General features: G+C 39.9%; 1 protein-coding gene across 1 annotated transcript; it reads left to right on the plus strand.

Annotated features, from left to right (window-relative positions):
- Nucleotides 1-7060: 7060 nt before the first annotated feature.
- LOC134657565 (26S proteasome regulatory subunit 10B) lies at nt 7061-23493 on the plus strand. The gene is made up of 9 exons (XM_063513142.1): nt 7061-7240; nt 7475-7594; nt 8279-8415; nt 8901-8999; nt 9817-9966; nt 10981-11104; nt 18749-18959; nt 20114-20279; nt 23403-23493. Exons 1-9 carry the CDS (start codon nt 7135-7137, stop codon nt 23478-23480), a joined length of 1191 nt encoding a protein of 396 aa, XP_063369212.1. The 5' UTR covers nt 7061-7134; the 3' UTR covers nt 23481-23493.
- Nucleotides 23494-24326: the final 833 nt, after the last annotated feature.

A 24326-nucleotide genomic window follows, 5' to 3' on the forward strand; every position in this document is an offset into this window, starting at 1 on the left:
TAATAGCAGTTAGCTTTTAAAGTACCTTAGTTTATATTATGTCGTTAAGTTTAAGTCCGTTCTGACCTACATTATTTTAAAGATGAATTTCTGCTTTTCATGGCTCCTCTACACGATGGGCCAACGCCGGCCACTCCAAGGGACGCATTTATGCGTTAGAGGGAGCAAGTGATATTGCTATCTCATTCTACTGCATGGCTGCGTCCCTTGGAGTGGCCGGCGTTGGCCCAACGTGTAGAGGAGCCATCAGACCTATTTTCCTTTAAGCACTTACCTACACTAATTACTATACTTGGTCAACCAGATCTTGACAGTAGAAAAAGGCGGCAAATTTGAAAAATGTAGGCGCGAAGGGTTATGGTCCCATAGAAAATTTGAATTTCGCGCCTTTTTTTACTGACAAGATTTGGTCACGATTTGGTTGACCAGCTATAATACTTATCTAATATACCGTCGCTGTGCCTACAAAAGTCGCTATGTGATTTTTGTCGGTTTTTAGGTTTTAATGCCATTTTGAACCTTATTTATATACGCATATGCTCCAAAAACAGCGTGGAGCTTATTTCAATATTTAAGGATTTAACAAATGTAGGTATGTGATGCCTATACAATGAATGCTCTTCCTATAATCGCTAACTGGAATACATCACATAACTACATTAGCTTATTTGACCAGCAAGTATAGACGTGCACTCGCTATGTGATTCTTGACACGTAGCGATATTTTCTACAAGTTTATTGAAATATTTTTAGATGCGCTTGCGCCCGATATGTAGTTCCTCGCACATAGCGATATTTTTGTACTAGTTGGAGTCGATGCTATGTTTCTAGACCGTGCGTTTTACGACTCATGGCGGAATTTTCTTATAACAATCCAGTATCCAGTCTACCGTATGTTATAGGTACTTTTACTTACTCTCAAGTTGTATACTAAATGAATAAACGGGCTCCAAAAAGAGCAGAGAGAGTTTTTTTAATAATAAGGACGATGAAGTGTCAGTGAAACCAAGAAAAAAAAAAAATTTAGGAAATGAGGCTATTAGGTAATTAGTTATTTGTACAACAAGAGATCAAAGTTTGATATTTCTTCGAGTGCTGTTTTGAGTCCCGTGCAAACGAAAGATTATATGATAGATTCACGTTATACAACATTAGTGGAAGTTTCGAAGCAACGCCGTAAGTTGAGAGACAAGTCTTGTAATCATGGAGCAGCTCAAATATCTTTCAGAAGTTGTCCATGTGCTGCTGTAAATGACAAGATCCGGAATGATACATTTGAGTATTTTTGGCAATTATCGACATGGGGCGCTAAGAAAAATCATACACAAATGTTTCAAGTATAAAACATATTGCGACTTGCATAGACGAAAATCTTCCACAGGTGTACATCAAAAGTCTTTTGGATTTGAATGCTATTTACCAGGCTCAAATGGCATGAAAATACGAGTCTGTAAGGAGATGTTTCTAGCTATATTTGATTTAAAAAAGATATACCTACCTTACAACTATAGATTCGTTCTACTTGTGACCTTATTGAGTCAGATGATATAGGTATCAAGAAAATTCGAAGAGTAGATCGTAACACCTCTGATAATTTAGCGATATTAACTAAACCACTCAAATTTGAGTCTGTTAATAAGTGGCTGGAATCTTCTTCCTCGCGTTGTCCCGGCATTTTAGCCACGGCTCATGGGAGCCTGGGGTCCGCTTGGCAACTAATCCCAGGAATTGGCGTAGGCACTAGTTTTTACGAGAGCGACTGCCATCTGACCTTCCAACCCAGAGGGTAAACTAGGCCTTATTGGGATTAGTCCGGTTTCCTCACGATGTTTTCCTTCACCGAAAAGCGACTGGTAAATATCAAATGATATTTCGTACATAAGTTCCGAAAAACTCATTGGTACGAGCCGGGGTTTGAACCCGCGACCTCCGGATTGCAAGTCGCACGCTCTTACCGCTAGACCACCAGCGCTAGTTAATAAGTGGCTGGAATATATACCGAAAATACCAAGTCACTACTGTAGAGCAAATAGTACCAAAATATATTATGTAGAAGAGTCGTTTGAGTTCTTTACTCGTATGCATACTGTGTATACTATTTACTTGGTGCCAAGAACAAAACAAGTATGCTGTTGGGAGAAATAAATTTAAAGAAATATTAGACGATCACAAAATTTTAATTTACAAGCCACGTAAAAACCGCGGTGGCCCTTGTGTTGGCTACAATCAAGGAAATATTAATAGTAATACATAGCTATAATAAAAAAGTACCTACGTAAACTATTCATTCGAGATTAAATTTTCAATACAAGTATTGACTTAAAAAAAATCTGTTTTATTGAACACTCGCATCATTTTATTAAATAACCATGTGACGATAAAGCACACAAATTGTATAAGGTCCTTAATAATTAAATCTAGCCATGGACAAGTAAGACACTTAGAGGTTATTTATGACTCAAACAAAAATCGCTATGTAACATATTTATGAAAAAGTATTTTTTTCACGCTATTGATACTAAAATATAATTTCAGGTAATTCAGTAAAGTATGTTAAAGTGCAAATACTTTTGTCATAAAAATATTCATTTGTATATGTTCAATAATTATCGAAATAAACAGTTTTTTGTGTCTCCTGAAAAGTAGGTTAAAAACACATGGCGATTGGCGACTTTTGCACGCACAGCGACGATACGATGAAGATAACTAGGTACTGCAAAATAAAATAAAAAAACAATATTTTTAACAAAATTAACATAATTAATAAATCTGACCTATATTCCAAAGTTAATTTCCGCGTTCCGCACATATTAAAAGCTACGCACAGTAGGTATAGGTCCATGTGCACAGTAATACTTTTGTGATGAGTTGATGACGATATTTTTTTCATGTCTGACACGTCTGCCTGGAGGGTATTTGCAAATAGTTTCGTACGCGTCGGCTCTAAAAAAAAACAGGCTAGTTACCTCGTAGTTAGAAAACAAAAAGAAAGAAAGAAAAATATTCATTTTGGCATAAAAAAAATATAGGCTCTTCCTTTAGTGCGTATTCAATTACGAGAGTTCTTGCCGTACGACCCCCCTTACCAATCAAAAATATGTAGGACACCTCACACTACATGTACCTACCTCTGGAGTTGAAATAAAAAAATATAGCTACTTAACTTCCAGGGAATAATATTGTTATCCACGGAATCCTAAAACCAGTAGGATGGGTCTGTTTTTAACTAAGTACTCCTACTAATTATCAAGGGTCTCTAACTGAAGTTATAGTAGGTATAGTGATTAAGTAGTGGATATTAGTGGATAAAATGATAGTCGCGGCAGAACGTTTTCTGAATTAACAGAAAACTCCTGGGTCCCGCGATCACGTCTCTGAAAAAATAAATGAGCCACGTCCTTAATATATTTAGGCGGGAAACTGAGCAATATGGCGGACGCGAGTCACGCGTTATTTTTATATGTATTGTAAGTACAACAATCTTATGAAGTCGTGTGCGGTGAAATATTGTAATTTTGCGTAAGTCCCAACTCCCAAGGGTGTTTCGTTTTATTTCAACCTTATTGCATAAATGGGTCAAAAAGTAAAATTTACGTACTAAGTGCTCCTACAATAGACATCGTTGGTGCAGCAAGATACGTGCAACATCGTAAACGTCGAAATAGGTAGAAGTTAAGTTGTTTTATTAGGGTTCCGTACCCAAAGGGTAAAAAAAGCGGCCAAGTGCGAGTCGGACTCGCCCATGAAGGGTTCCGTATTTAGGCGATTTATGACGTATTAAAAAAAAACTACTTGCTAGATCTCGTTCAAACCAATTTTCGGTGGAAGTTTACATGGTAATGTACATCATATATTTTTTTTAGTTTTATCATTCTCTTATTTTAGAAGTTAGGGGGGGGGGGACACACATTTTACCACTTTGGAAGTGTCTCTCGCGCAAACTATTCAGTTTAGAAAAAAATGATATTAGGAACCTCAATATCATTTTTGAAGACCTATCCATAGATACCCCACACGTATGGGTTTGATGAAAAAAAAAATTTTGAGTTTCAGTTCGAAGTATGGGGAACCCCAAAAATTCTTTTTTTTTTTCTATTTTTGTGTGAAAATCTTAATGCGGTTCACAGAATACATCTACTTACCAAGTTTCAACAGTATAGTTCTTATAGTTTCGGAGAAAAGTGGCTGTGACATACGGACGGACAGACAGACGGACAGACAGACGGACAGACAGAGAGACAGACAGACATGACGAATCTATAAGGGTTCCGTTTTTTGCCATTTGGCTACGGAACCCTAAAAAGGGACCCTATTACTAAGACTCCGCTGTCCGTCCGTCCGTCCGTATGTCACCAGTAGGGTTTGCACGACGGATCCGAAATGTATGAAATTATCCGGATCTGGATCCGGATCCGCGGATATTCCCATACATTTCGGATCCGTCGTGCAAACCCTAGTCACCAGGCTGTATATATATCTCACGAACCGTGATAGCTAGACAGTTGAAATTTTCACAGATGATGTATTTCTGTTGCCGCTATAACAACAAATACTAAAAAAGCGGCCAAGTGCGAGTCGGACTCGCCCATGAAGGGTTCCGTATTTAGGCGATTTATGACGTATAAAAAAAAACTACTTACTAGATCTCGTTCAAACCAATTTTCGGTGGAAGTTTACATGGTAATGTACATCATATATTTTTTTTAGTTTTATCATTCTCTTATTTTAGAAGTTACAGGGGGGGGGACACACATTTTACCACTTTGGAAGTGTCTCTCGCGCAAACTATTCAGTTTAGAAAAAGATGATATTAGAAACCTCAATATCATTTTTGAAGACCTATCCATAGATACCCCACACGTATGGGTTTGATGAAAAAAATTTTTTTGAGTTTCAGTTCGAAGTATGGGGAACCCCAAAAATTTATTGTTTTTTTTCTATTTTTGTGTGAAAATCTTAATGCGGTTCACAGAATACATCTACTTACAAAGTTTCAACAGTATAGTTCTTATAGTTTCGGAGAAAAGTGGCTGTGACATACGGACGGACAGACAGACGGACAGACAGACAGACAGACATGACGAATCTATAAGGGTTCCGTTTTTTGCCATTTGGCTACGGAACCCTAAAAACAGAATAAAATAAAGATTTAAGTGGGGCTCCCATACAACAAACGTGATTTTTGACCGAAGTTAAGCAACGTCGGGCGCGGTCAGTACTTGGATGGGTGACCGTTTTTTTGCTTGTTTTTTTGCTTGTTTTGCTCTATTTTTTGTTGATGGTGCGGAACCCTCCGTGCGCGAGTGCGACTCGCACTTGGCCGGTTTTTTTAAAGTACCTGTACTACAGTCTTCGGAAAGAGAAGAGTCGAGGAATGTATTGGGCTCTTAGACCATGCTCTAAGATTGGGCCCCATACATTCCAAGATTCTTCTCTTTCCGCATGCACATACTCTACTAATGCATTTAATTAAAAGCTTCTACGTAAACTGAGCAAATCATCAATACTGAATTTTTTATTTTATTTAACCCAAAGTTTATGAAGACGTACCTACGTACGTACTAAATACCTACCTATATCAATTCTTGAATTTTTTTAAATTATATTACTTATAAACTTGGTCAAGCAGATCTTGTCAGTAGAAAAAGACGGCAAATTTGAAAAATGTAGGCGCGAAGGGATATTGTCCCATAGAAAATTTGAATTTTGCGCCTTTTTTTACTGACAGGATTTGCTTGACCAGCTATACTTGGTCAACCAGATCTTGACAGTAGAAAAAGGCGGCAAATTTGAAAAATGTAGGCGCGAAGGGATAGCGTCCCATAGAAAATTTGAATTTCGCGCCTTTTTTTACTGACAAGATTTGGTTGACCAGCTATATATACTTGGTCAACCAGATCTTGACAGTAGAAAAAGGCGGCAAATTTGAAAAATGCAGGCGCGAAGGGATATCGTCCCATAGAAAATTTGAATTTCGCGCCTCTTTTTACTGACAAGATTTGGTTGACCAGCTATATTTCACATTTCACATGGTCTAAAGCCGTATCCAGACGTGCTGGGCAAATCGACCGATTTGATCAGGAAAATAATTGGCGCCAATCACATCTAGCGTACACAATTTAATCACTAATTTGCATACCATAGATACTAACTTCGAAAATTGGCATTTTTGTGTCCGCGCCTGCTGATTTTTGATCGGAAAATCAAATTGGCGTTTGCGTCCGCACGGCCTGATTCGATCGTATAATTTCATTAGATTGGCGAAAAATTTTCTCGTCTGGACTGCACTTCAGCTTTTGTTGCCATTCGAAAAAAACTTACGATTACGATTCATAAGTGTATGTTACGATAGGCCTACAATCTACATGAATAAAGTATTAAGCTTTTGAATTTGTACTACAAATACAAATACAAATACAAATAATTTATTGAGAAAAGTATAGTACAGTGGTTGCTATTAAAGACTAAGAATTTATAAAGACAAGTGATTTACAAATGCCTGAACTAGGATTCCCTGTGTTTCAGGCAGCAAAGGACACAATATTAATTATTTATTACTTATTCACTTAATTATAAACTATAGGTAGATTACACAATATTAGTCTTATTACCTAAACAAAAAGTGGGTTCTTAAGTCTTAAATATCAGGTATAGCTGGTCAACCAAATCTTGTCAGTAAAAAAAGGCGCGAAATTCAAATTTTCTATGGGACGATATCCCTTCGCGCCTACATTTTTCAAATTTGCCGCCTTTTTCTACTGTCAAGATCTGGTTGACCAAGTATAATCATTTTACGACTATTAGTAAGTTCTCTGTATCATCGTACGTAATTTTTTTTTGAAGGGCGTTGCAATTAAGACGTGTCTTATTGGTGTTAAGTAAAATTGTTTGCTGGACATTTTTGGTCAAGTACAGCATACTATTTTCTGCATCAGCAGAATTATAAACGGGGCCAAAGTCAATACTGCGTAAATCATCTCCAAGTATATTTTGACTATTGACTTATAACTAGAATCCAGGGCAGACGCAAAATATTGTCAGAAAAAAAAAACCTCGAAACGAAACGTCAAATACGTCAAATGACTTGAGATTTGTGTTTCAGTGAAATTGAGTTTGATTTAATTTTAAATTAAAATGCCTGCTGGATCGTCTACCGTGGACCCTTTGAGGGAAAAGGGGTTTCAGGATTACAGAAAGAAGTTGATGGAACACAAAGAAGTGGAATCTAGACTCAAGGATAGTAAGTAAACCGTTTTCAGTGTTCGATTATTGCCGAATCATCATTTAATTTTTCTGTAAAACAATGAATTTCGTACATTATTTATGTTATTTTAGTATTTTTACTGTAAAACTTTGTTAATTCGTCGTGATTTAATAAATATTTATGTTAATATTGGTATTTATAGCAAAAGATTTAGGTTACCATTGTATGTTTATGTTTCCGTACTAAAAATCTGCATTTTTGTACTTTCAGTGAGAGAACAGTTAAAAGACCTGACAAAACAGTATGATAAGAGTGAAAATGACCTAAAAGCCCTACAGAGTGTTGGTCAAATAGTAGGAGAAGTTTTGAAACAACTCACTGAAGAGAAGTGTAAGTATTTTACTGCCACCTTACCATATTTTAATGAAATTTAGCTTAGTAAGGTTCTCTCCAAGTTAATATTTTAATAATTTTGTTAAATTAGTTTTCTAATCATTAGGTATCAATATTGAACTGAACTAGATGTCATATACTAAAGAAAAAGTGAACAAGCTCAGAGGAGTCGAGATTCAAAATGCCGTCTTCAGATTACGCTGTTTACACCTCTGTACCTCTAATCTACCTTGTCATGGTGGCACCTGTCCCAATTTCTAGAGTTTATAGAATATTAGAAAGACAGACTAACTCTAACATAATTCCAATGATAACATGATAACAATGATTTCATGTACATATGTATATATTTTTAAATCTAATTTCTATTATACCTTATGTGTATAATTGTATGAATTCTATAGTGATTTAAATTGTATTTCTTTTTCCTTATTTTCTCGTAATGCATGTTAATTATAAGATGTAATTTTTTTTTAAAAGATTAGTCCCGCCGGGTTTATTGCCGGTCCCATATTGGGATACCCTCCTCCAATTGAGAGGGGATTTAAATCTTCTCGGGGCAGAGGTGTAGGGTTGGAGCCGGTCTACCTAGCTTTATTTGACGTTCATAAGCGCATTGTAATTATGCCTACTTGAATAAACTATCTTTATCTAACCTCAATGAACCTTTCTCTATTACAGTCATTGTGAAAGCGACAAATGGTCCTCGCTACGTTGTCGGCTGCAGGCGCCAGCTGGACAAGAACAAGCTGAAGGGAGGCACCCGTGTGGCCCTGGATATGACCACACTCACTATTATGAGACATTTGCCGAGAGAGGTAAGACTGATCTGTTCATTTGGCCTGTTTCACACATTGATTGTTGGTTATCGCGAGTTCATTTACTTGCTACTTGCATTAGTAGCAAATGTAACATAAATGTAATGTATATTGACCTAGTTCGGGAGGCAGTTGCTCAACCCACCACCTAAATGTGTTACAAACCTAATACACCTGTTTATATTATTTTCAATATGAAATGTAATCTAAGGTTTAAACTTTAAAGCAATACAGATTTAATTTATTTATAGGATATGGAACCATGATTACCTTTTGTATTGTTTTCGAGCTCCCGCTCATCTTGTTCAGCCTTCATGTCCCAGTCAATATAAGTCTTAGTGAAACTAACCGTGAATCATATACACTTACCCCGCAGCTAGACTTATCGATATTGACAAAATAATTTTCCTTGAAATAAAATGTCTAATTCCAAAATTAAAGTATGTGGTTATTTAACTCCAAGTTTTTGTTATAATTTGTTCCAGGTGGACCCACTAGTGTACAACATGAGCCACGAGGACCCCGGAGACGTCACATATGCTGCCATAGGTGGTCTGCAGGAACAGATCCGGCAGTTGCGTGAGGTATGGTTTGAAGTCTTTTTAGATTTGACTTGTAGTAGTAGTAGTAGTAAACCATAGACTAGGAATCCTCTAGACGGAGTTTAGAGCAATTATTTCATGAAACCGATGCTGCCAAAAATACGGGGGTGCGGGGGGACGAGGTGAGCGAATCCCGTGCCGTGATTGGTCCGTTCAAACACACGGACCAATTACGGCACGGGATTGACTCGAAGATGGAGTAAAACTACCGTATAAGTGGCAGAGGGGGTAGCGTTACTATGCTCAGTCTAGAGGATGTCTTGTCTGTGTAGTAAACTCTTTATTGTACAAAAAGACATATTAAAAATAACAAAAAAAATAGACTTGTTTATAGATTGTGGCGCTGGAAGTACGAAATACCCCATAAACATTTTGATATGTTTACGATTCTATCTATATAGCCATTTATTTCCAATCCTTGGGTACAACGGTTATTAAGTCGCTATTTTTTTAATTTTTGGAAACTACAAATATGTCCCGCAGTTCGGTGTGCCTTTTGGCATAGGCCTCCTCCAACCTTCTCCGTCCTCTGCATTTTGCAACTCTGGACCAGTAAGGCTCCAAGGTTAAGCGGATTTTATCTACCCATTTACGATTAGATTTTGTAAATAAAATAAATAAAATTCTACTAAATGTCCCTTTTTTACACTACATCTACATGGGCACTGCTAGTATTTACCTGGGTGTTGAAAAACAGAATATTTTGTAAATTTATATTATCACAGTATAGTATAGTTGCTGCTTAATTATTTTACATTTTAAAAACATGGAATTTTTATCACAGTGTTTGTATGTACAGGTAATTGAGCTGCCCCTGATGAACCCGGAGCTATTCGTTCGAGTGGGCATCACTCCGCCCAAAGGCTGTCTGCTGTATGGGCCTCCGGGGACTGGCAAGACTCTGCTGGCCAGAGCGGTCGCCTCTCAACTCGATGCTAACTTCTTGAAGGTCTGTAGCTTGTTACTTACATGTTAGGAAGAACTTTGTAATTGTAATTAGCCTTTATTATTGAAGTTAATAGTAGTTACATAGCATATATTAATTTGGTTTAACAAATTTAACTTCAACTCGTCGTTTGACGTAGGCCTCCTCCATAGCTTTCCATTTGATTATTTCCTTTTGTTGTTTGCATCCATTTATCTCCATTCTTGTTTCGACGATCTAAACTTATTATGTCTAGGGCATTGTTCTAACTGCATTAAAGATTCATCTGTTCTACATGTTCTCACATTAAAATTTGCAATATAAATGTTGTAAAGTATTTAGGAAGAACTTAAAACATACCATTTTCTTGTTTTATCCTAGAGATAGCATCAGAACGACGTGCGAATCTCATCCAGTGTGATAACCGCCTTATTTTACAAACTTTTATTTAACTTGCAAAGTAATGTATGTATTAGAAATTAAACTTTCGTGAGACATATTTTCAATTGTTTAGACCATGTCCCACTCACTTGAAACATGTCGCCGATAGCTACTAAAAATTAAAGTGAGTGGAACTTGGTGGTTTAAACAGTATGTATGTATGTTTGGTTCAAATCTTACAAATTGAAATTAGACCCACTCACTTGTCATTATTCGATTGCCTTGTGAAACTTTACGTAGGTACATAAATGTAAGTTGGCTGACAATGCCATATTATTGGTACCATCGAGCTGATCTGATGATGGTCACAGGAGGTAGCTATAGGAACTCTGTGATAAAACAACACAACCTAATTGTGTTTGGGGTTTTTAGAATTGTCTTGATAAGTATTAGTTGTCTGTGGAAAGAAGTACAGTCAGCGATAAAAACTAGTATCAAAAATGAAATTTTTGTCTAGAAACTCATTTTACATCTTTCTAATTTCTTTTTTTTTTCAAGGTATACCTTTTTATGTATGGCACTGGTACATACATTGTTTGTATTACATTACTTTTTTTTTTTCTTTCTAATTGAATTTAAAATGGCGGATGATCTCAGGTGGTATCGTCGGCCATCGTGGACAAGTACATCGGAGAGTCCGCTCGTCTGATCCGAGAGATGTTCAACTACGCGCGCGACCACCAGCCCTGCATCATCTTCATGGACGAGATCGACGCCATTGGTACGATATAACATAGAACACACATTGTAGGTGTCAGCTATAGTAGACAGTACATCGCTGACGCGCGTCTGATCCGAGAGATGTTCAACTACGCGCGCGACCACCAGCCCTGCATCATCTTCATGGACGAGATCGACGCCATTGGTACGATATAACATAGAACACACATTGTAGGTGTCAGCTATAGTAGACAGTACATCGCTGACGCGCGTCTGATCCGAGAGATGTTCAACTACGCGCGCGACCACCAGCCCTGCATCATCTTCATGGACGAGATCGACGCCATTGGTACGATATAACATAGAACACACATTGTAGGTGTCAGCTATAGTAGACAGTACATCGCTGACGCGCGTCTGATCCGAGAGATGTTCAACTACGCGCGCGACCACCAGCCCTGCATCATCTTCATGGACGAGATCGACGCCATTGGTACGATATAACATAGAACACACATTGTAGGTGTCAGCTATAGTAGACAGTACATCGCTGACGCGCGTCTGATCCGAGAGATGTTCAACTACGCGCGCGACCACCAGCCCTGCATCATCTTCATGGACGAGATCGACGCCATTGGTACGATATAACATAGAACACACATTGTAGGTGTCAGCTATAGTAGACAGTACATCGCTGACGCGCGTCTGATCCGAGAGATGTTCAACTACGCGCGCGACCACCAGCCCTGCATCATCTTCATGGACGAGATCGACGCCATTGGTACGATATAGCATAGAACACACATTGTAGGTGTCAGCTATAGTAGACAGTACATCGCTGACGCGCGTCTGATCCGAGAGATGTTCAACTACGCGCGCGACCACCAGCCCTGCATCATCTTCATAGACGAGATCGACGCCATTGGTACGATATAACATAGAACACACATTGTAGGTGTCAGCTATAGTAGACAGTACATCGCTGACGCGCGTCTGATCCGAGAGATGTTCAACTACGCGCGCGACCACCAGCCCTGCATCATCTTCATGGACGAGATCGACGCCATTGGTACGATATAACATAGAACACACATTGTAGGTGTCAGCTATAGTAGACAGTACATCGCTGACGCGCGTCTGATCCGAGAGATGTTCAACTACGCGCGCGACCACCAGCCCTGCATCATCTTCATGGACGAGATCGACGCCATTGGTACGATATAGCATAGAACACACATTGTAGGTGTCAGCTATAGTAGACAGTACATCGCTGACGCGCGTCTGATCCGAGAGATGTTCAACTACGCGCGCGACCACCAGCCCTGCATCATCTTCATAGACGAGATCGACGCCATTGGTACGATATAACATAGAACACACATTGTAGGTGTCAGCTATAGTAGACAGTACATCGCTGACGCGCGTCTGATCCGAGAGATGTTCAACTACGCGCGCGACCACCAGCCCTGCATCATCTTCATGGACGAGATCGACGCCATTGGTACGATATAACATAGAACACACATTGTAGGTGTCAGCTATAGTAGACAGTACATCGCTGACGCTCGTCTGATCCGAGAGATAAAATAAATATAAAATAAATAAATAAATATTATGGCACAATCTTACTGTTCGGTGCAATGCACCTTTAACACGTTTTAAGCCTCGTGCGGCGCGAGCGCGCCCTGTCAGCAAAAGACGCGTTAACCAATAATTTGCATTAACCTAAATTCAGTGTACTTTTCGGAACCATCGCGGCCGGGTGCATTCGATCACTATAACATTTCATAACATAACTTTTAACAATCATATAACTATTAACATTTTAACATTAATAAACATTTTCTCTACTTTCTCTCGACTTTTAACATTCATCGCGAACCCGCACCCGCACACTTACACAAATCGACCTAGTCCCACGGTAAGCTCATAAGGCTTGTGTTGTGGGTACTAGACGACGATATATATAATATATAGATACATATAAGTACTTAAATACATAGAAAACATCCAAGAAAGTTCAACTACGCGCGCGACCACCAGCCCTGCATCATCTTCATGGACGAGATAGACGCCATTGGCATGTTCCAGCCGTTATAACTTACCCGTCTAGCTTTCTAGACAATGTGAAAACGCTCTTAGTCTATCCTTCCATTTTGCGCCATTTAAGACGAAACAGGAGCTGAGATTTAAATATTTTAGGTAAATATACCCGTCTCGCTAACGGAAGCGGCTCCTAAAACTAGTGCGATAACGACAAAGCGAAAAATCCTGCGTAAAAATCTCAAAAATGGAGGTTTCGTACTCGACTGTTTCCTCCTCCAAAACTTAATCAATCGTAACCAAATTTGGAAATCTAAATGATTATGAAATTATCTGTGTCGGACCGTTTTGCTTTTTTGCCTAATTGATATCAGTTTTGAATACCACGCCTCTCATTGCGGCATAGTCAATTAGGCCATTTTGGCCATTTTTGAAGGGCTCTAGCGCCTTAAAAAACAAAATTATCAAAAAAAGCAAAACGGTCCGACACAGATATTGACAATATTAATCTGTGTTGAAAAAATCATTGCTCTAGCTTCAAAACCCACGGAGGAAACAGTCGAGTACGTTTGTATGGAGAAATGACCACTCCTGTTGCCTCTTAAGTGAAGATTCTCGCTGCGTTGTTTAGGGGTTAGCACTGCAGGGATGTTGCGAATATCCGCATCCGCAACCGCGGAACATCCGCATTATTTTCAACATCCGCATCCGCATAAAATCGATGCGGAGTTTAATGCGGATACGGATGTGGAACAGGTCGGTACAGGAACGTCTTAGCATCGGCGTAAGTGCTAGACTGCTAGGTAATTTAGTCATTAGCCAAAAAAAGCGAGTGCGAGTCCGACTCGCACATGGCCGGTTTTTTGAAATAAAAAACCGGCCTAGTGCGAGTCGGACTCGCGCACGGAGGGTTCCGCACCATCAACAAAAAATAGAGCAAAACAAACAAAAAAACGGTCACCCATCCAAGTACTGACCCCGCCCGAAGTTGCTTAACTTCGGTCAAAAATCACGTTTGTTGTATGGGAGCCCCACTTAAATCTTTATTTTATTCTGTTTTTAGTATTTGTTGTTATAGCGGCAACAGAAATACATCATCTGATTCATCTGTGAAAATTTCAACTGTATAGCTATCACGGTTCGTGAGATACAGCCTGGTGACAGACGGACGGACGGACGGACAGCGGAGTCTTAGTAATAGGGTCCCGTTTTTACCCTTTGGGTACGGAACCCTAAAATGTAATATTTGACTTTTTTATGTACCTATCTTGACATGCATCCGCGGATGTGAGCCTTTAAAAATCCACATCCGCGGATGTCAAAAAATCGGCATCCCCAACATCCCTGGTTAGCAGCATCCCTGGTCTCTATTGACTCATAGTCAACATCATCATAAATCAGCCTTTTATTGCTACGTTTAAGCTGTGAGGTTTAAATTAAAACAAATAATCTCACTTGATAACAATTTATTTATCGCTCAAAACGTCGCAAGCATTCGAGAAGATCGTCGAAGGGTCAAAGTCCGTTAACCGTCTGATTTCTACTCCCGGTTTACGAAAGTAGTCGCTGCCCACACGCTAGTACTTCCCTGGCCCGCTGTGTTGCTGTGAGCGATGAAGGACTGAGGGACGTCAGCCGTGTTCCACCAGGGTCAGCACCAGGTCGTCAGGGTCAGCGCGAGGTGTCATCGTCGGCCTTCTAGCCGTGCTATTGAACCCTGGAATTATTTTAGCTCGCCTTAGTAATTAACCCACGAAACGGCTCCCTTGACTGTGACCGGCTTGAAGAAGAAGAGCAGAAACGGAAGAGAAAGTACTGCGTGATAGCCGTGAGAATGCCTTGGTGATGTTAAAATGTCACAGTCAGGCGGAGCTTACAAAATGAGCAGTTAAGCATATAGTTTTTAAAAACATACAAATTACAATTTTAATCCTGCTTTTAAATAAGACAGAAAATATTAACACTAGCATTTAAGATTTGCAAGCGAAACTAAGCACCTATTAAACTACGCTAAGGAAGTTCATAATCAAACAAAGAAAAGATCGTTACAACTTAACGGTAAATAACCGTTGAACACACATTCAAATTTACTACTCCCTAAAGCACTCTTAAATGTTCAACACTTACCTAAAGGGGTTACACTGGCTCTAACTTTCATTACATGTACTAAACGAGTACAGAAACTGAGGCAATTTACTAAGCCCTTATTAAAATATAAAATTGTATGCGCTGCGAGTGCGCGGCTTGCACGGACGCTGCGAGAGAGCGACGTGCGCCTGCGTTGAATCTCAGAAACGAATGAATCGCCGGACGGACCGCGGCGCGGCAGCCAGACAGCGCGGGGGGAAAGCGCGGCAAGGGGCATGGAACCGGTCGGTGGCCCAAGCACTGATTTGCGCGGCGAGTACAGTCAGACGCGCAAATAACAAGTTGAGATTATAATTAGAACACACGTAATTACTTTAATCCCTAGATTAGTGTAGGTATCAAGTAAATGTTAGGTAAGTGTTAAAATATCGTACTTGTAAAATAATGTACTTATATTAATGAACGCAGAAATAATTACATACGATTAACCTAGGGGGCATTTCATATGAAGCGGACAGGAAAAAAAAAGTGAGGTTCCCGAATTTGTTTATATTTGGTTTAGTTCTTCTTCTAGTAGGTATAAAACCGGACGCCAAATATTTTTTATATATGACGTTTATTTTAAAAATTATGAGCTTTTCAAAAATTACCGTAATTGAAATTCCGATTTTTTTAAACTCGAATATCGAATAATTTAAATATATAACTTATTATTAAACCAAGCGTTTTGTATAGAATTTTTAATGATCTTTTCAGCGAAGAAATCAATTTTGAAAAATAAATAAAAAATAATGGTTAAAACCGGAAGTAAACTTTTCGAAACCATTTTTCGAAAACTTTGACCAGTTTTTTTTTATTTTTTTTTATCTCAAAATATAGCCCTAAGTATGTACAAAATACACTAGAAGTTGCAGAATGGGATCTCCATTAGTTAAGACAATAGGTCAATAAATGTACATACATGTCGCCCTGAGTGCGACGTACCGTACTGGTATACATACATATAGCAGCTGTTTAGCTTATAATTCTTATTGTAAAATAATAAAAATTATGAAATAAACTGGTTAGAATTGTTGACTTTCTTATTTCATTATGTTATGATTAGAATTTACCAGCAGTCTTACTGAATACATGTTCTTATAAGTAAAACAGGTGCTATATGTATGTATGTCGCAGGGAAATTATCAAAACAGAGATTTGAACAAATCTCTAAGGGATATGATCAAATCACGCAGGATGTTAAAATGGCGAATCCATATCATCATTTCCCTAGAAAAATTCAGTCATTTGACCAAATCACTGACTCTGTTTAGTGAAAAGACAAAATCGGCCAATAAACGCGAAACGCTTTTTCATTTCACTAGATTTGTTTAGGAATTTGACAAAATCCCTAACCACGACAGTAAGTTGACGAAACGAACTTAAAAAGTCAACTAGTTTTATCATTTCGCTAAACAGGTTTAGTGAAATGATAAAGTCTCAACTGGAAGATGGTATATGGTGATTTGATTAAATCTCTGAACGGTTTAGTGAAATGACGAAAGCAAGTACAGAATACAACAGTTTACTCTACAGTTAAGCGATTTGATCAAATCTCTGACTAGATTAAGTGAAAATGTTTGAAATTATGATGCCGACAGATGTACCGATTTGGTACGGATAATTTTAAATACCTATTTAAAACAATCCCCGGTACATTACTTCCATCTAATGAACCTCTGTCTACCTTAGGGACGTCCATCAACACGCTTGATTTGATTAGCAACTCTTTAAATTTGTGCAGAGAAGTCTCTTTCATTTTTTCAGCCGATATTTTCAAAAATTTTCACTTAATCTAGTCAGAGCTTTGATCAAATCGCTTAACTGTAGAGTAAACTGTTGTATTCTGTACTTGCTTTCGTCATTTCACTAAACCGCCGTTCAGAGATTTAATCAAATCACCATATACCATCTTCCAGTTGAGACTTTCTCATTTCACTAAACTTGTTTAGCGAAATGATAAAACCAGTTGACTTTTTAAGTTCGTTTCGTCAACTTACTGTCGTGGTTAGGGATTTTGTCAAATTCCTAAACAAATCTAGTGAAATGAAAAAGCGTTTCGCGTTTATTGGCCGATTTTGTCTTTTCACTAAACAGAGTCAGTTATTTGGTCAAATGACTGAATTTTTCTAGGGAAACGATGATATGGATTCGCCATTTTAACATCCTGCGTGATTTGATCATATCCCTTAGAGATTTGTTCAAATCTCTGTTTTGATCATTTCCCTGCGACATGTATACCAGTACGGTACGTCGCACTCAGGGCGACATGTATGTACATTTATTGACCTATTGTCTTAACCAATGGAGATCCCATTCTGCAACTTCTAGTGTATTTTGTACATACTTAGGGCTATATTTTGAGATAAAAATAAATAAAAAAAAACTGGTCAAAGTTTTCGAAAAATAGTTTCGAAAAGTTTACTTCCGGTTTTAACCATTATTTTTTATTTATTTTTCAAAATTGATTTCTTCGCTGAAAAGATCATTAAAAATTCTATACAAAACGCTTGGTTTAATAATAAGTTATATATTTAAATTATTCGATATTCGAGTTTAAAAAAATCGGAATTTCAATTACGGTAATTTTTGAAAAGCTCATAATTTTTAAAATAAACGTCATATATAAAAAATATTTGGCGTCCGGTTTTATACCTACTAGAAGAAGAACTAAACCAAATATAAACAAATTCGGGAACCTCACTTTTTTTTTCCTGTCCGCTTCATATGAAATGCCCCCTAGGTTACGTAACATTTATGTTACATTATCGCGCATAGGGCACCAGGCTATTCGCTTATCTCTGAGTTTATCTCATCCAGCCGGGCTAGCACAGGATTGGCGCGACAGTATCTCGCGGCGAAATAGACTCCCCGTCCCTCTTTTATTAACATAGAAATAAATAAATTATATAAAAATTAAAAACCACGACTGCAGTTTAAAAGCGAACTGAAAAGCTAAAAATGACTTTTATTTATGTTAGGTATTCAAGTTAATGAATGTAAATTAGAATATAAGTGTTCAGTCAGGGTCATAAACAGCAAACGCAAAAGTTAAGGCTCATTTAGGATCATGTGCTAGGCCTATCTTACCTTATCTATAGTTGCGATGGATGCTAGGTGCTCAACTGTTCCAATGTAATTTGTCTACACTAGTGTAATGTGCTATTATTGTTGTTATAATTGTTGTTGTTATAAGTATTATTGCTGTTAGTCTAAGTTTCGGTGTTTATCAATAAAATAAAATAAATAAATAGTTTTTTTAGCATTAGAAATAAAGTAAACAATCTTGATGTGTCTTTTAATTGAAAAACACATTTTAAAAATAAGTTACGGCAAATATGTAACAATTATGAATATAATACCATCATTTATATTCTTCTGCTTTCATAAGTAATAGTTTTTGATTTTTAAAAAGCGTTTTTCAATTAAAAGACGTGTCAAGATCGCTTACCTTCTTGCAAGTTCTTTCTAATGCTAAAAAAAACGAACTATAGACACTGATTAGTGATTAACACATAATTGTTGCTGTGTTCAGGTGGCCGTCGCTTCTCCGAAGGCACCAGCGCCGACCGCGAGATCCAACGAACCCTGATGGAACTACTCAACCAGATGGACGGGTTCGATTCCCTCGGACAGGTCAAGATGATCATGGCAACCAACCGGCCTGATACCCTGGACCCCGCCCTGCTGAGGCCGGGAAGATTGGACAGGAAGATTGAGATTCCGCTGCCTAATGAGCAAGCCAGGTGAGGAACAGACAGACAGACAAGTTAGTATGATCATGGCAACCAACCGGCCTGATACCGTGGACCCCGCCCTGCTGAGGCCGGGAAGATTGGACAGGAAGATTGAGATTCCGCTGCCTAATGAGCAGGCCAGGTGAGGAACAGACAGACAGACAGACAAGTTAGTATGATCATGGCAACCAACCGGCCTGATACCCTGGACCCCGCCCTGCTGAGGCCGGGGAGGTTGGATAGGAAGATTGAGATACCGCTGCCTAATGAGCAGGCCAGGTGAGGAACAGACAGACAGACAAGTTAGTATGATCATGGCAACCAACCGGCCTGATACCCTGGACCCCGCCCTGCTGAGGCTGGGAAGATTGAGATTCCGCTGCCGAATGAGCAGGCCAGGTGAGGAACAGACAGACAGACAGACAAGTTAGTATGATCATGGCAACCAACCGGCCTGATACCCTGGACTCTACTTGCTTAAACCGTTGAATAGGAAGATCAAGATACCACTGTCAAATGAGCAGCTTAGGTGAGGAACAGACTGACAGACCGACAGTTAGACAAGCCAAGATCATGGCCACCAACTTGTACAGTCTCCTGCAATAATATGTTACTCTTCGAAGGCCGCAAAAATATGTGACACGCTCTTATTGCTCTACAAATAAGATCGTGGCAGATATTTTTGCGGCGTCTCTGTTCTGTTCCTTCATCCCATAAGATCAGGGATGTTACGGAGCTCCGTTTCCGTTAAGTCGGAACTTCCGTTTGGTATTACACATCCGTTTCTGTTCCGGTTCCGTTACTTTTGAAACGGAAGTTATATCGGATGTCAATGATTAGCGCGGCAGCGGGACATGAGCGGTGTACATCAAAAACAAACAGGTTTATACCAGTCATTCGCTCATAGCCCCGCTTGCCACGTGCTGCAGTAATTAGATGTTCTGGTATATCCGTGTTTTTGAATTTAAAGTACCTATTCGTATGTGTTGTGTAATGTATACCTACTGATAGTACTGACTCAGGCTCCGGTTCCGTTTTCGGTTCCGATTCCGTTTCTGGTTCCGATAAACTAAATTTAAAACATCTGGTTCCGCTTTCGGTTCCGATAAAACCACATCCGTTACATCCCTGCATAAGATCTAACATCGCAATACTATTTCTAGGCTGGAGATCCTCAAGATCCACGCCCAACCGATCGCCAAGCATGGCGAGATGGACTACGAGGCCGTCGTGAAGCTATCCGACACCTTCAACGGGGCCGACTTGCGTAACGTGTGCACCGAGGCCGGCCTCTTCGCTATACGAGCTGAGAGGGAGTACATTATACAGGTGAGTGTCATTGATACAAGTCATACACGAGGCCGTCAAGTTGTCCGACACCTGCAACGGGGCCGACTTGCGTAACGTGTGCACCGAGGCCGGCCTCTTCGCTATACGAGCTGAGAGGGAGTACATTATACAGGTGAGTGTCATTGATACAAGTCATACACGAGGCCGTCAAGTTGTCCGACACCTTCAACGGGGCCGACTTGCGTAACGTGTGCACCGAGGCCGGCCTCTTCGCTATACGAGCTGAGAGGGAGTACATTATACAGGTGAGTGTCATTGATACAAGTCATACACGAGGCCGTCAAGTTGTCCGACACCTTCAACGGGGCCGACTTGCGTAACGTGTGCACCGAGGCCGGCCTCTTCGCTATACGAGCTGAGAGGGAGTACATTATACAGGTGAGTGTCATTGATACAAGTCATACACGAGGCCGTCAAGTTGTCCGACACCTGCAACGGGGCCGACTTGCGTAACGTGTGCACCGAGGCCGGCCTCTTCGCTATACGAGCTGAGAGGGAGTACATTATACAGGTGAGTGTCATTGATACAAGTCATACACGAGGCCGTCAAGTTGTCCGACACCTTCAACGGGGCCGACTTGCGTAACGTGTGCACCGAGGCCGGCCTCTTCGCTATACGAGCTGAGAGGGAGTACATTATACAGGTGAGTGTCATTGATACAAGTCATACACGAGGCCGTCAAGTTGTCCGACACCTTCAACGGGGCCGACTTGCGTAACGTGTGCACCGAGGCCGGCCTCTTCGCTATACGAGCTGAGAGGGAGTACATTATACAGGTGAGTGTCATTGATACAAGTCATACACGAGGCCGTCAAGTTGTCCGACACCTTCAACGGGGCCGACTTGCGTAACGTGTGCACCGAGGCCGGCCTCTTCGCTATACGAGCTGAGAGGGAATACATTATACAGGTGAGTGTCGTCATAGAGAAAAAAATACATAGAGTGCTCACTCCATACATCAGTTCAGACTATTAATTTCAGTGTCTACATCTAGCATCGAGTAGCGGAACTAACAGTACTGCTACTTGACAATAGATGTAGCACCGACCGGAAAGTCTTATCTCAACAGCATAAGACTTTCCGGTGGCTACATCTATTGTCAAGTAGCAGTACTGATAGTTCCGCTACTCGATGCTAGATGCTAATAGTCTTTTTGGTACTAAAACTGATGTAAGGAGTGAGCACTCTATGTATTTTTTTCTCTATGGTGTCGTTGATACAAGTTATACTTACACGTCGAGGCCAGTAAGTTGTCAGACACCTTCAACGGGGCCGACTTGCGTAACGTGTGCACCGAGGCCAGCCTCTTCGCTATAGTATATTGTACAGGTAAAACCGGCCAAGTGCGAGTCGGACTCGCGCACGGAGGGTTCCGCACCATCAACAAAAAATAGAGCAAAACAAGCAAAAAAACGGTCACCCATCCAAGTACTGGCCCCGCCCGACGTTGCTTAACTTCGGTCAAAAATCACGTTTGTTGTATGGGAGCCCCATTTAAATCTTTATTTTATTCTGTTTTTAGTATTTGTTGTTATAGCGGCAACAGAAATACATCATCTGTGAAAATTTCAACTGTCTAGCTATCACGGTTCGTGAGATTTATTTATTTAAGCGTATGGCGTATTAATATTGTAGGCAACTAGTATAACTAATTATAAGTCGACATCTAGGCTACGCAGCCAATCGATCGCATCAGGTGTCAGATTGGTGTAGAGGTCCTCCGGGCTGCCCTGGAAACGTCTCTTTGGGCACCGTTCTACAATGTGCTGGGTAGTTTGATCTTCAACGCCGCAGTCACATAACGGGCTCTCTTTCCATCCCCATTTGTGTCGCATATGATTGCACGCCATGACCTGTGCGGATTCTGTTGAGGCGGCACCAGTATTTTCTCTGCAGTGAGAAGCCCTTCGGCTTCTGAGTAGGGTTTTGGGTACTTATGTGGTGACCAGCCGCCTCCGCCCATTCTTCTTTCCACGCCTGCTCCAACTGAAATCCGCCAGTCCTCAGTTTTCTACCTGCTTCGCTTGTAGGTCGGCGCGATTTGAGTCGCTGCGGCGGTGGGTTAGTGAATTCTTGGTAGACAGGTAGATCGGACCGGGCATATATTTTTTCAGCTTCTCTCAAGAGCGCGTGTTTCCTGCGTAAGTGAGGCGGGGCTATGTGGCTAAGCACTGGTAACCAGTGAGTCGGCGTAGATTTTATCGTACCGGAAACACCTCATTGCGTCGTTCAGTCTCGTGTCCACTTTGGCTGCGTGCGTGCTTTCACACCATACAGGCGCGCAGTATTCTGCTGCAGAGTATACGAGGCTGAGCGCTGTAGTTCGGAGCACATCGGCAGATGCACCCCATGAAGTGCCACTGAGTTTGTGCAAGATATTATTGCGTGTAGCTAGTTTGAGGGACGTTTTTGTAATGTGCTCCTTGTAAGTCAGAGATCTGTCCAAAGTGACACCGAGGTATTTTGGGCGGGGGTTATATTTGAGATTTGAGCCTTGAAGTTTAACAGTGGGTTGGTAGTTGGCATGTTTATTATGAAGATGAAAGCACGCAACCTCTGTTTTACTGGAACTTGGTATGAGCCTCCAAGATGTGAAGAAACTCGACATGGTTTTCAGGTCCGACGTCAGGACTTCCTCCGCTTCCTCAAATCTCCGACTTCGAGTTACCAGCGCGATATCATCAGCGTATATAAACTTTCTAGCTGTAGTATCGGGCAGGTCGTGAATATACAGGTTAAAAAGAAGAGGTGCGAGTACTGATCCCTGTGGCAGGCCGTTGTTGAGTTTCCTTCGCTTGCTTTTGGCATCTCCCAGATAAACCTCAAATTGTCGCTCACTCAGCATGTTCGCTACAAGGGCTGCTATCTCTTTACTTGGCACGACTGACAGGAATTTGAAGATGAGTCCATGTCTCCACAGTGTCGTAGGCGGCTGTAAGATCGATGAAAACCGCAGTGGATTTAAGTTGTTTTTGGAACCCATCGCCTCGCACTTGGCCGCTTTTTTTTTATTTTGTTCGAGATCATATATTTTTACTTACACAACTGCCCAAAAAAGGAGTGTATTGTTATTTTACTTACTTATTAACTTCGTTTTGTAGGAGGATCTGATGAAGGCGGTGCGTAAGGTGGCAGACAACAAGAAACTTGAGAGCAAGCTCGACTACAAGCCAGTTTAAACGTATTTTATATTGTATCACTAATATTCTATGTATTTACTATTTACTCTAATAAACGTCTAGAAATTTTCTAACAAGGACTATCATTTCAAAAAAATATTCTAGCTGCCGAGAAGTACTACTGCAATGTTTTGCCGCCAGAGTACAGCACTAGCGACTAAGTATACCATAAGGGCCACTTGCACCATTCCACTAACCAGGGGTTAACCGCTTAAACCTGGATTTACTATGGTTACCAGTACAATTTGACACTGGGTTAACGGTTTAAACGCTTAACCTCGGGTTAGTGGGATGGTGCAAGTGGGCCTAAGATTAGTAAAATGCTGTAAAATATTCTAGCCTGGTAATGATTTATGTAGATGGCGCCATAAGTAAGTGTAAGTCATAAGTATGTGGTAAGTAAGTAGTAGTTAAGTGGACTTATGGCACCGTACAGCGCCATCTACCTACAATATTTTGCACTAATTTAAGTGTAAAGAAAACTACAATAGTTTGACTAGTTGTTTATTTCAAAAAAACTACCATAAAATACATTTCAGCGGCAATTCTTAAAATTATAACATGTATACAGAAAACGAAAAAAAGTACCTTTAATGTAAAACCCATTCATTAATACCCAAAATATAAACGCAAAAAACGCGTATAAGCCCGTAGCCTAAAGTAGCGTAAAGTAGCCTTTAGGATTCTATTTGCTAATTTTACCAATAATAATAAATAAATAAATAAATAAAATAAATTTATTTCAGACAATTAAACAGTCCATATTTTTACATTTTTAAATTAAATAAAATTAAAATTAAATTAAATTAATTAATTAATTAAATTAAATTATGATGTTGGCGTGTG

This window comes from Cydia amplana, chromosome 20, assembly GCF_948474715.1.
Source record: "Cydia amplana chromosome 20, ilCydAmpl1.1, whole genome shotgun sequence".
In the NCBI taxonomy this organism is placed as follows: domain Eukaryota; kingdom Metazoa; phylum Arthropoda; class Insecta; order Lepidoptera; family Tortricidae; genus Cydia; species Cydia amplana.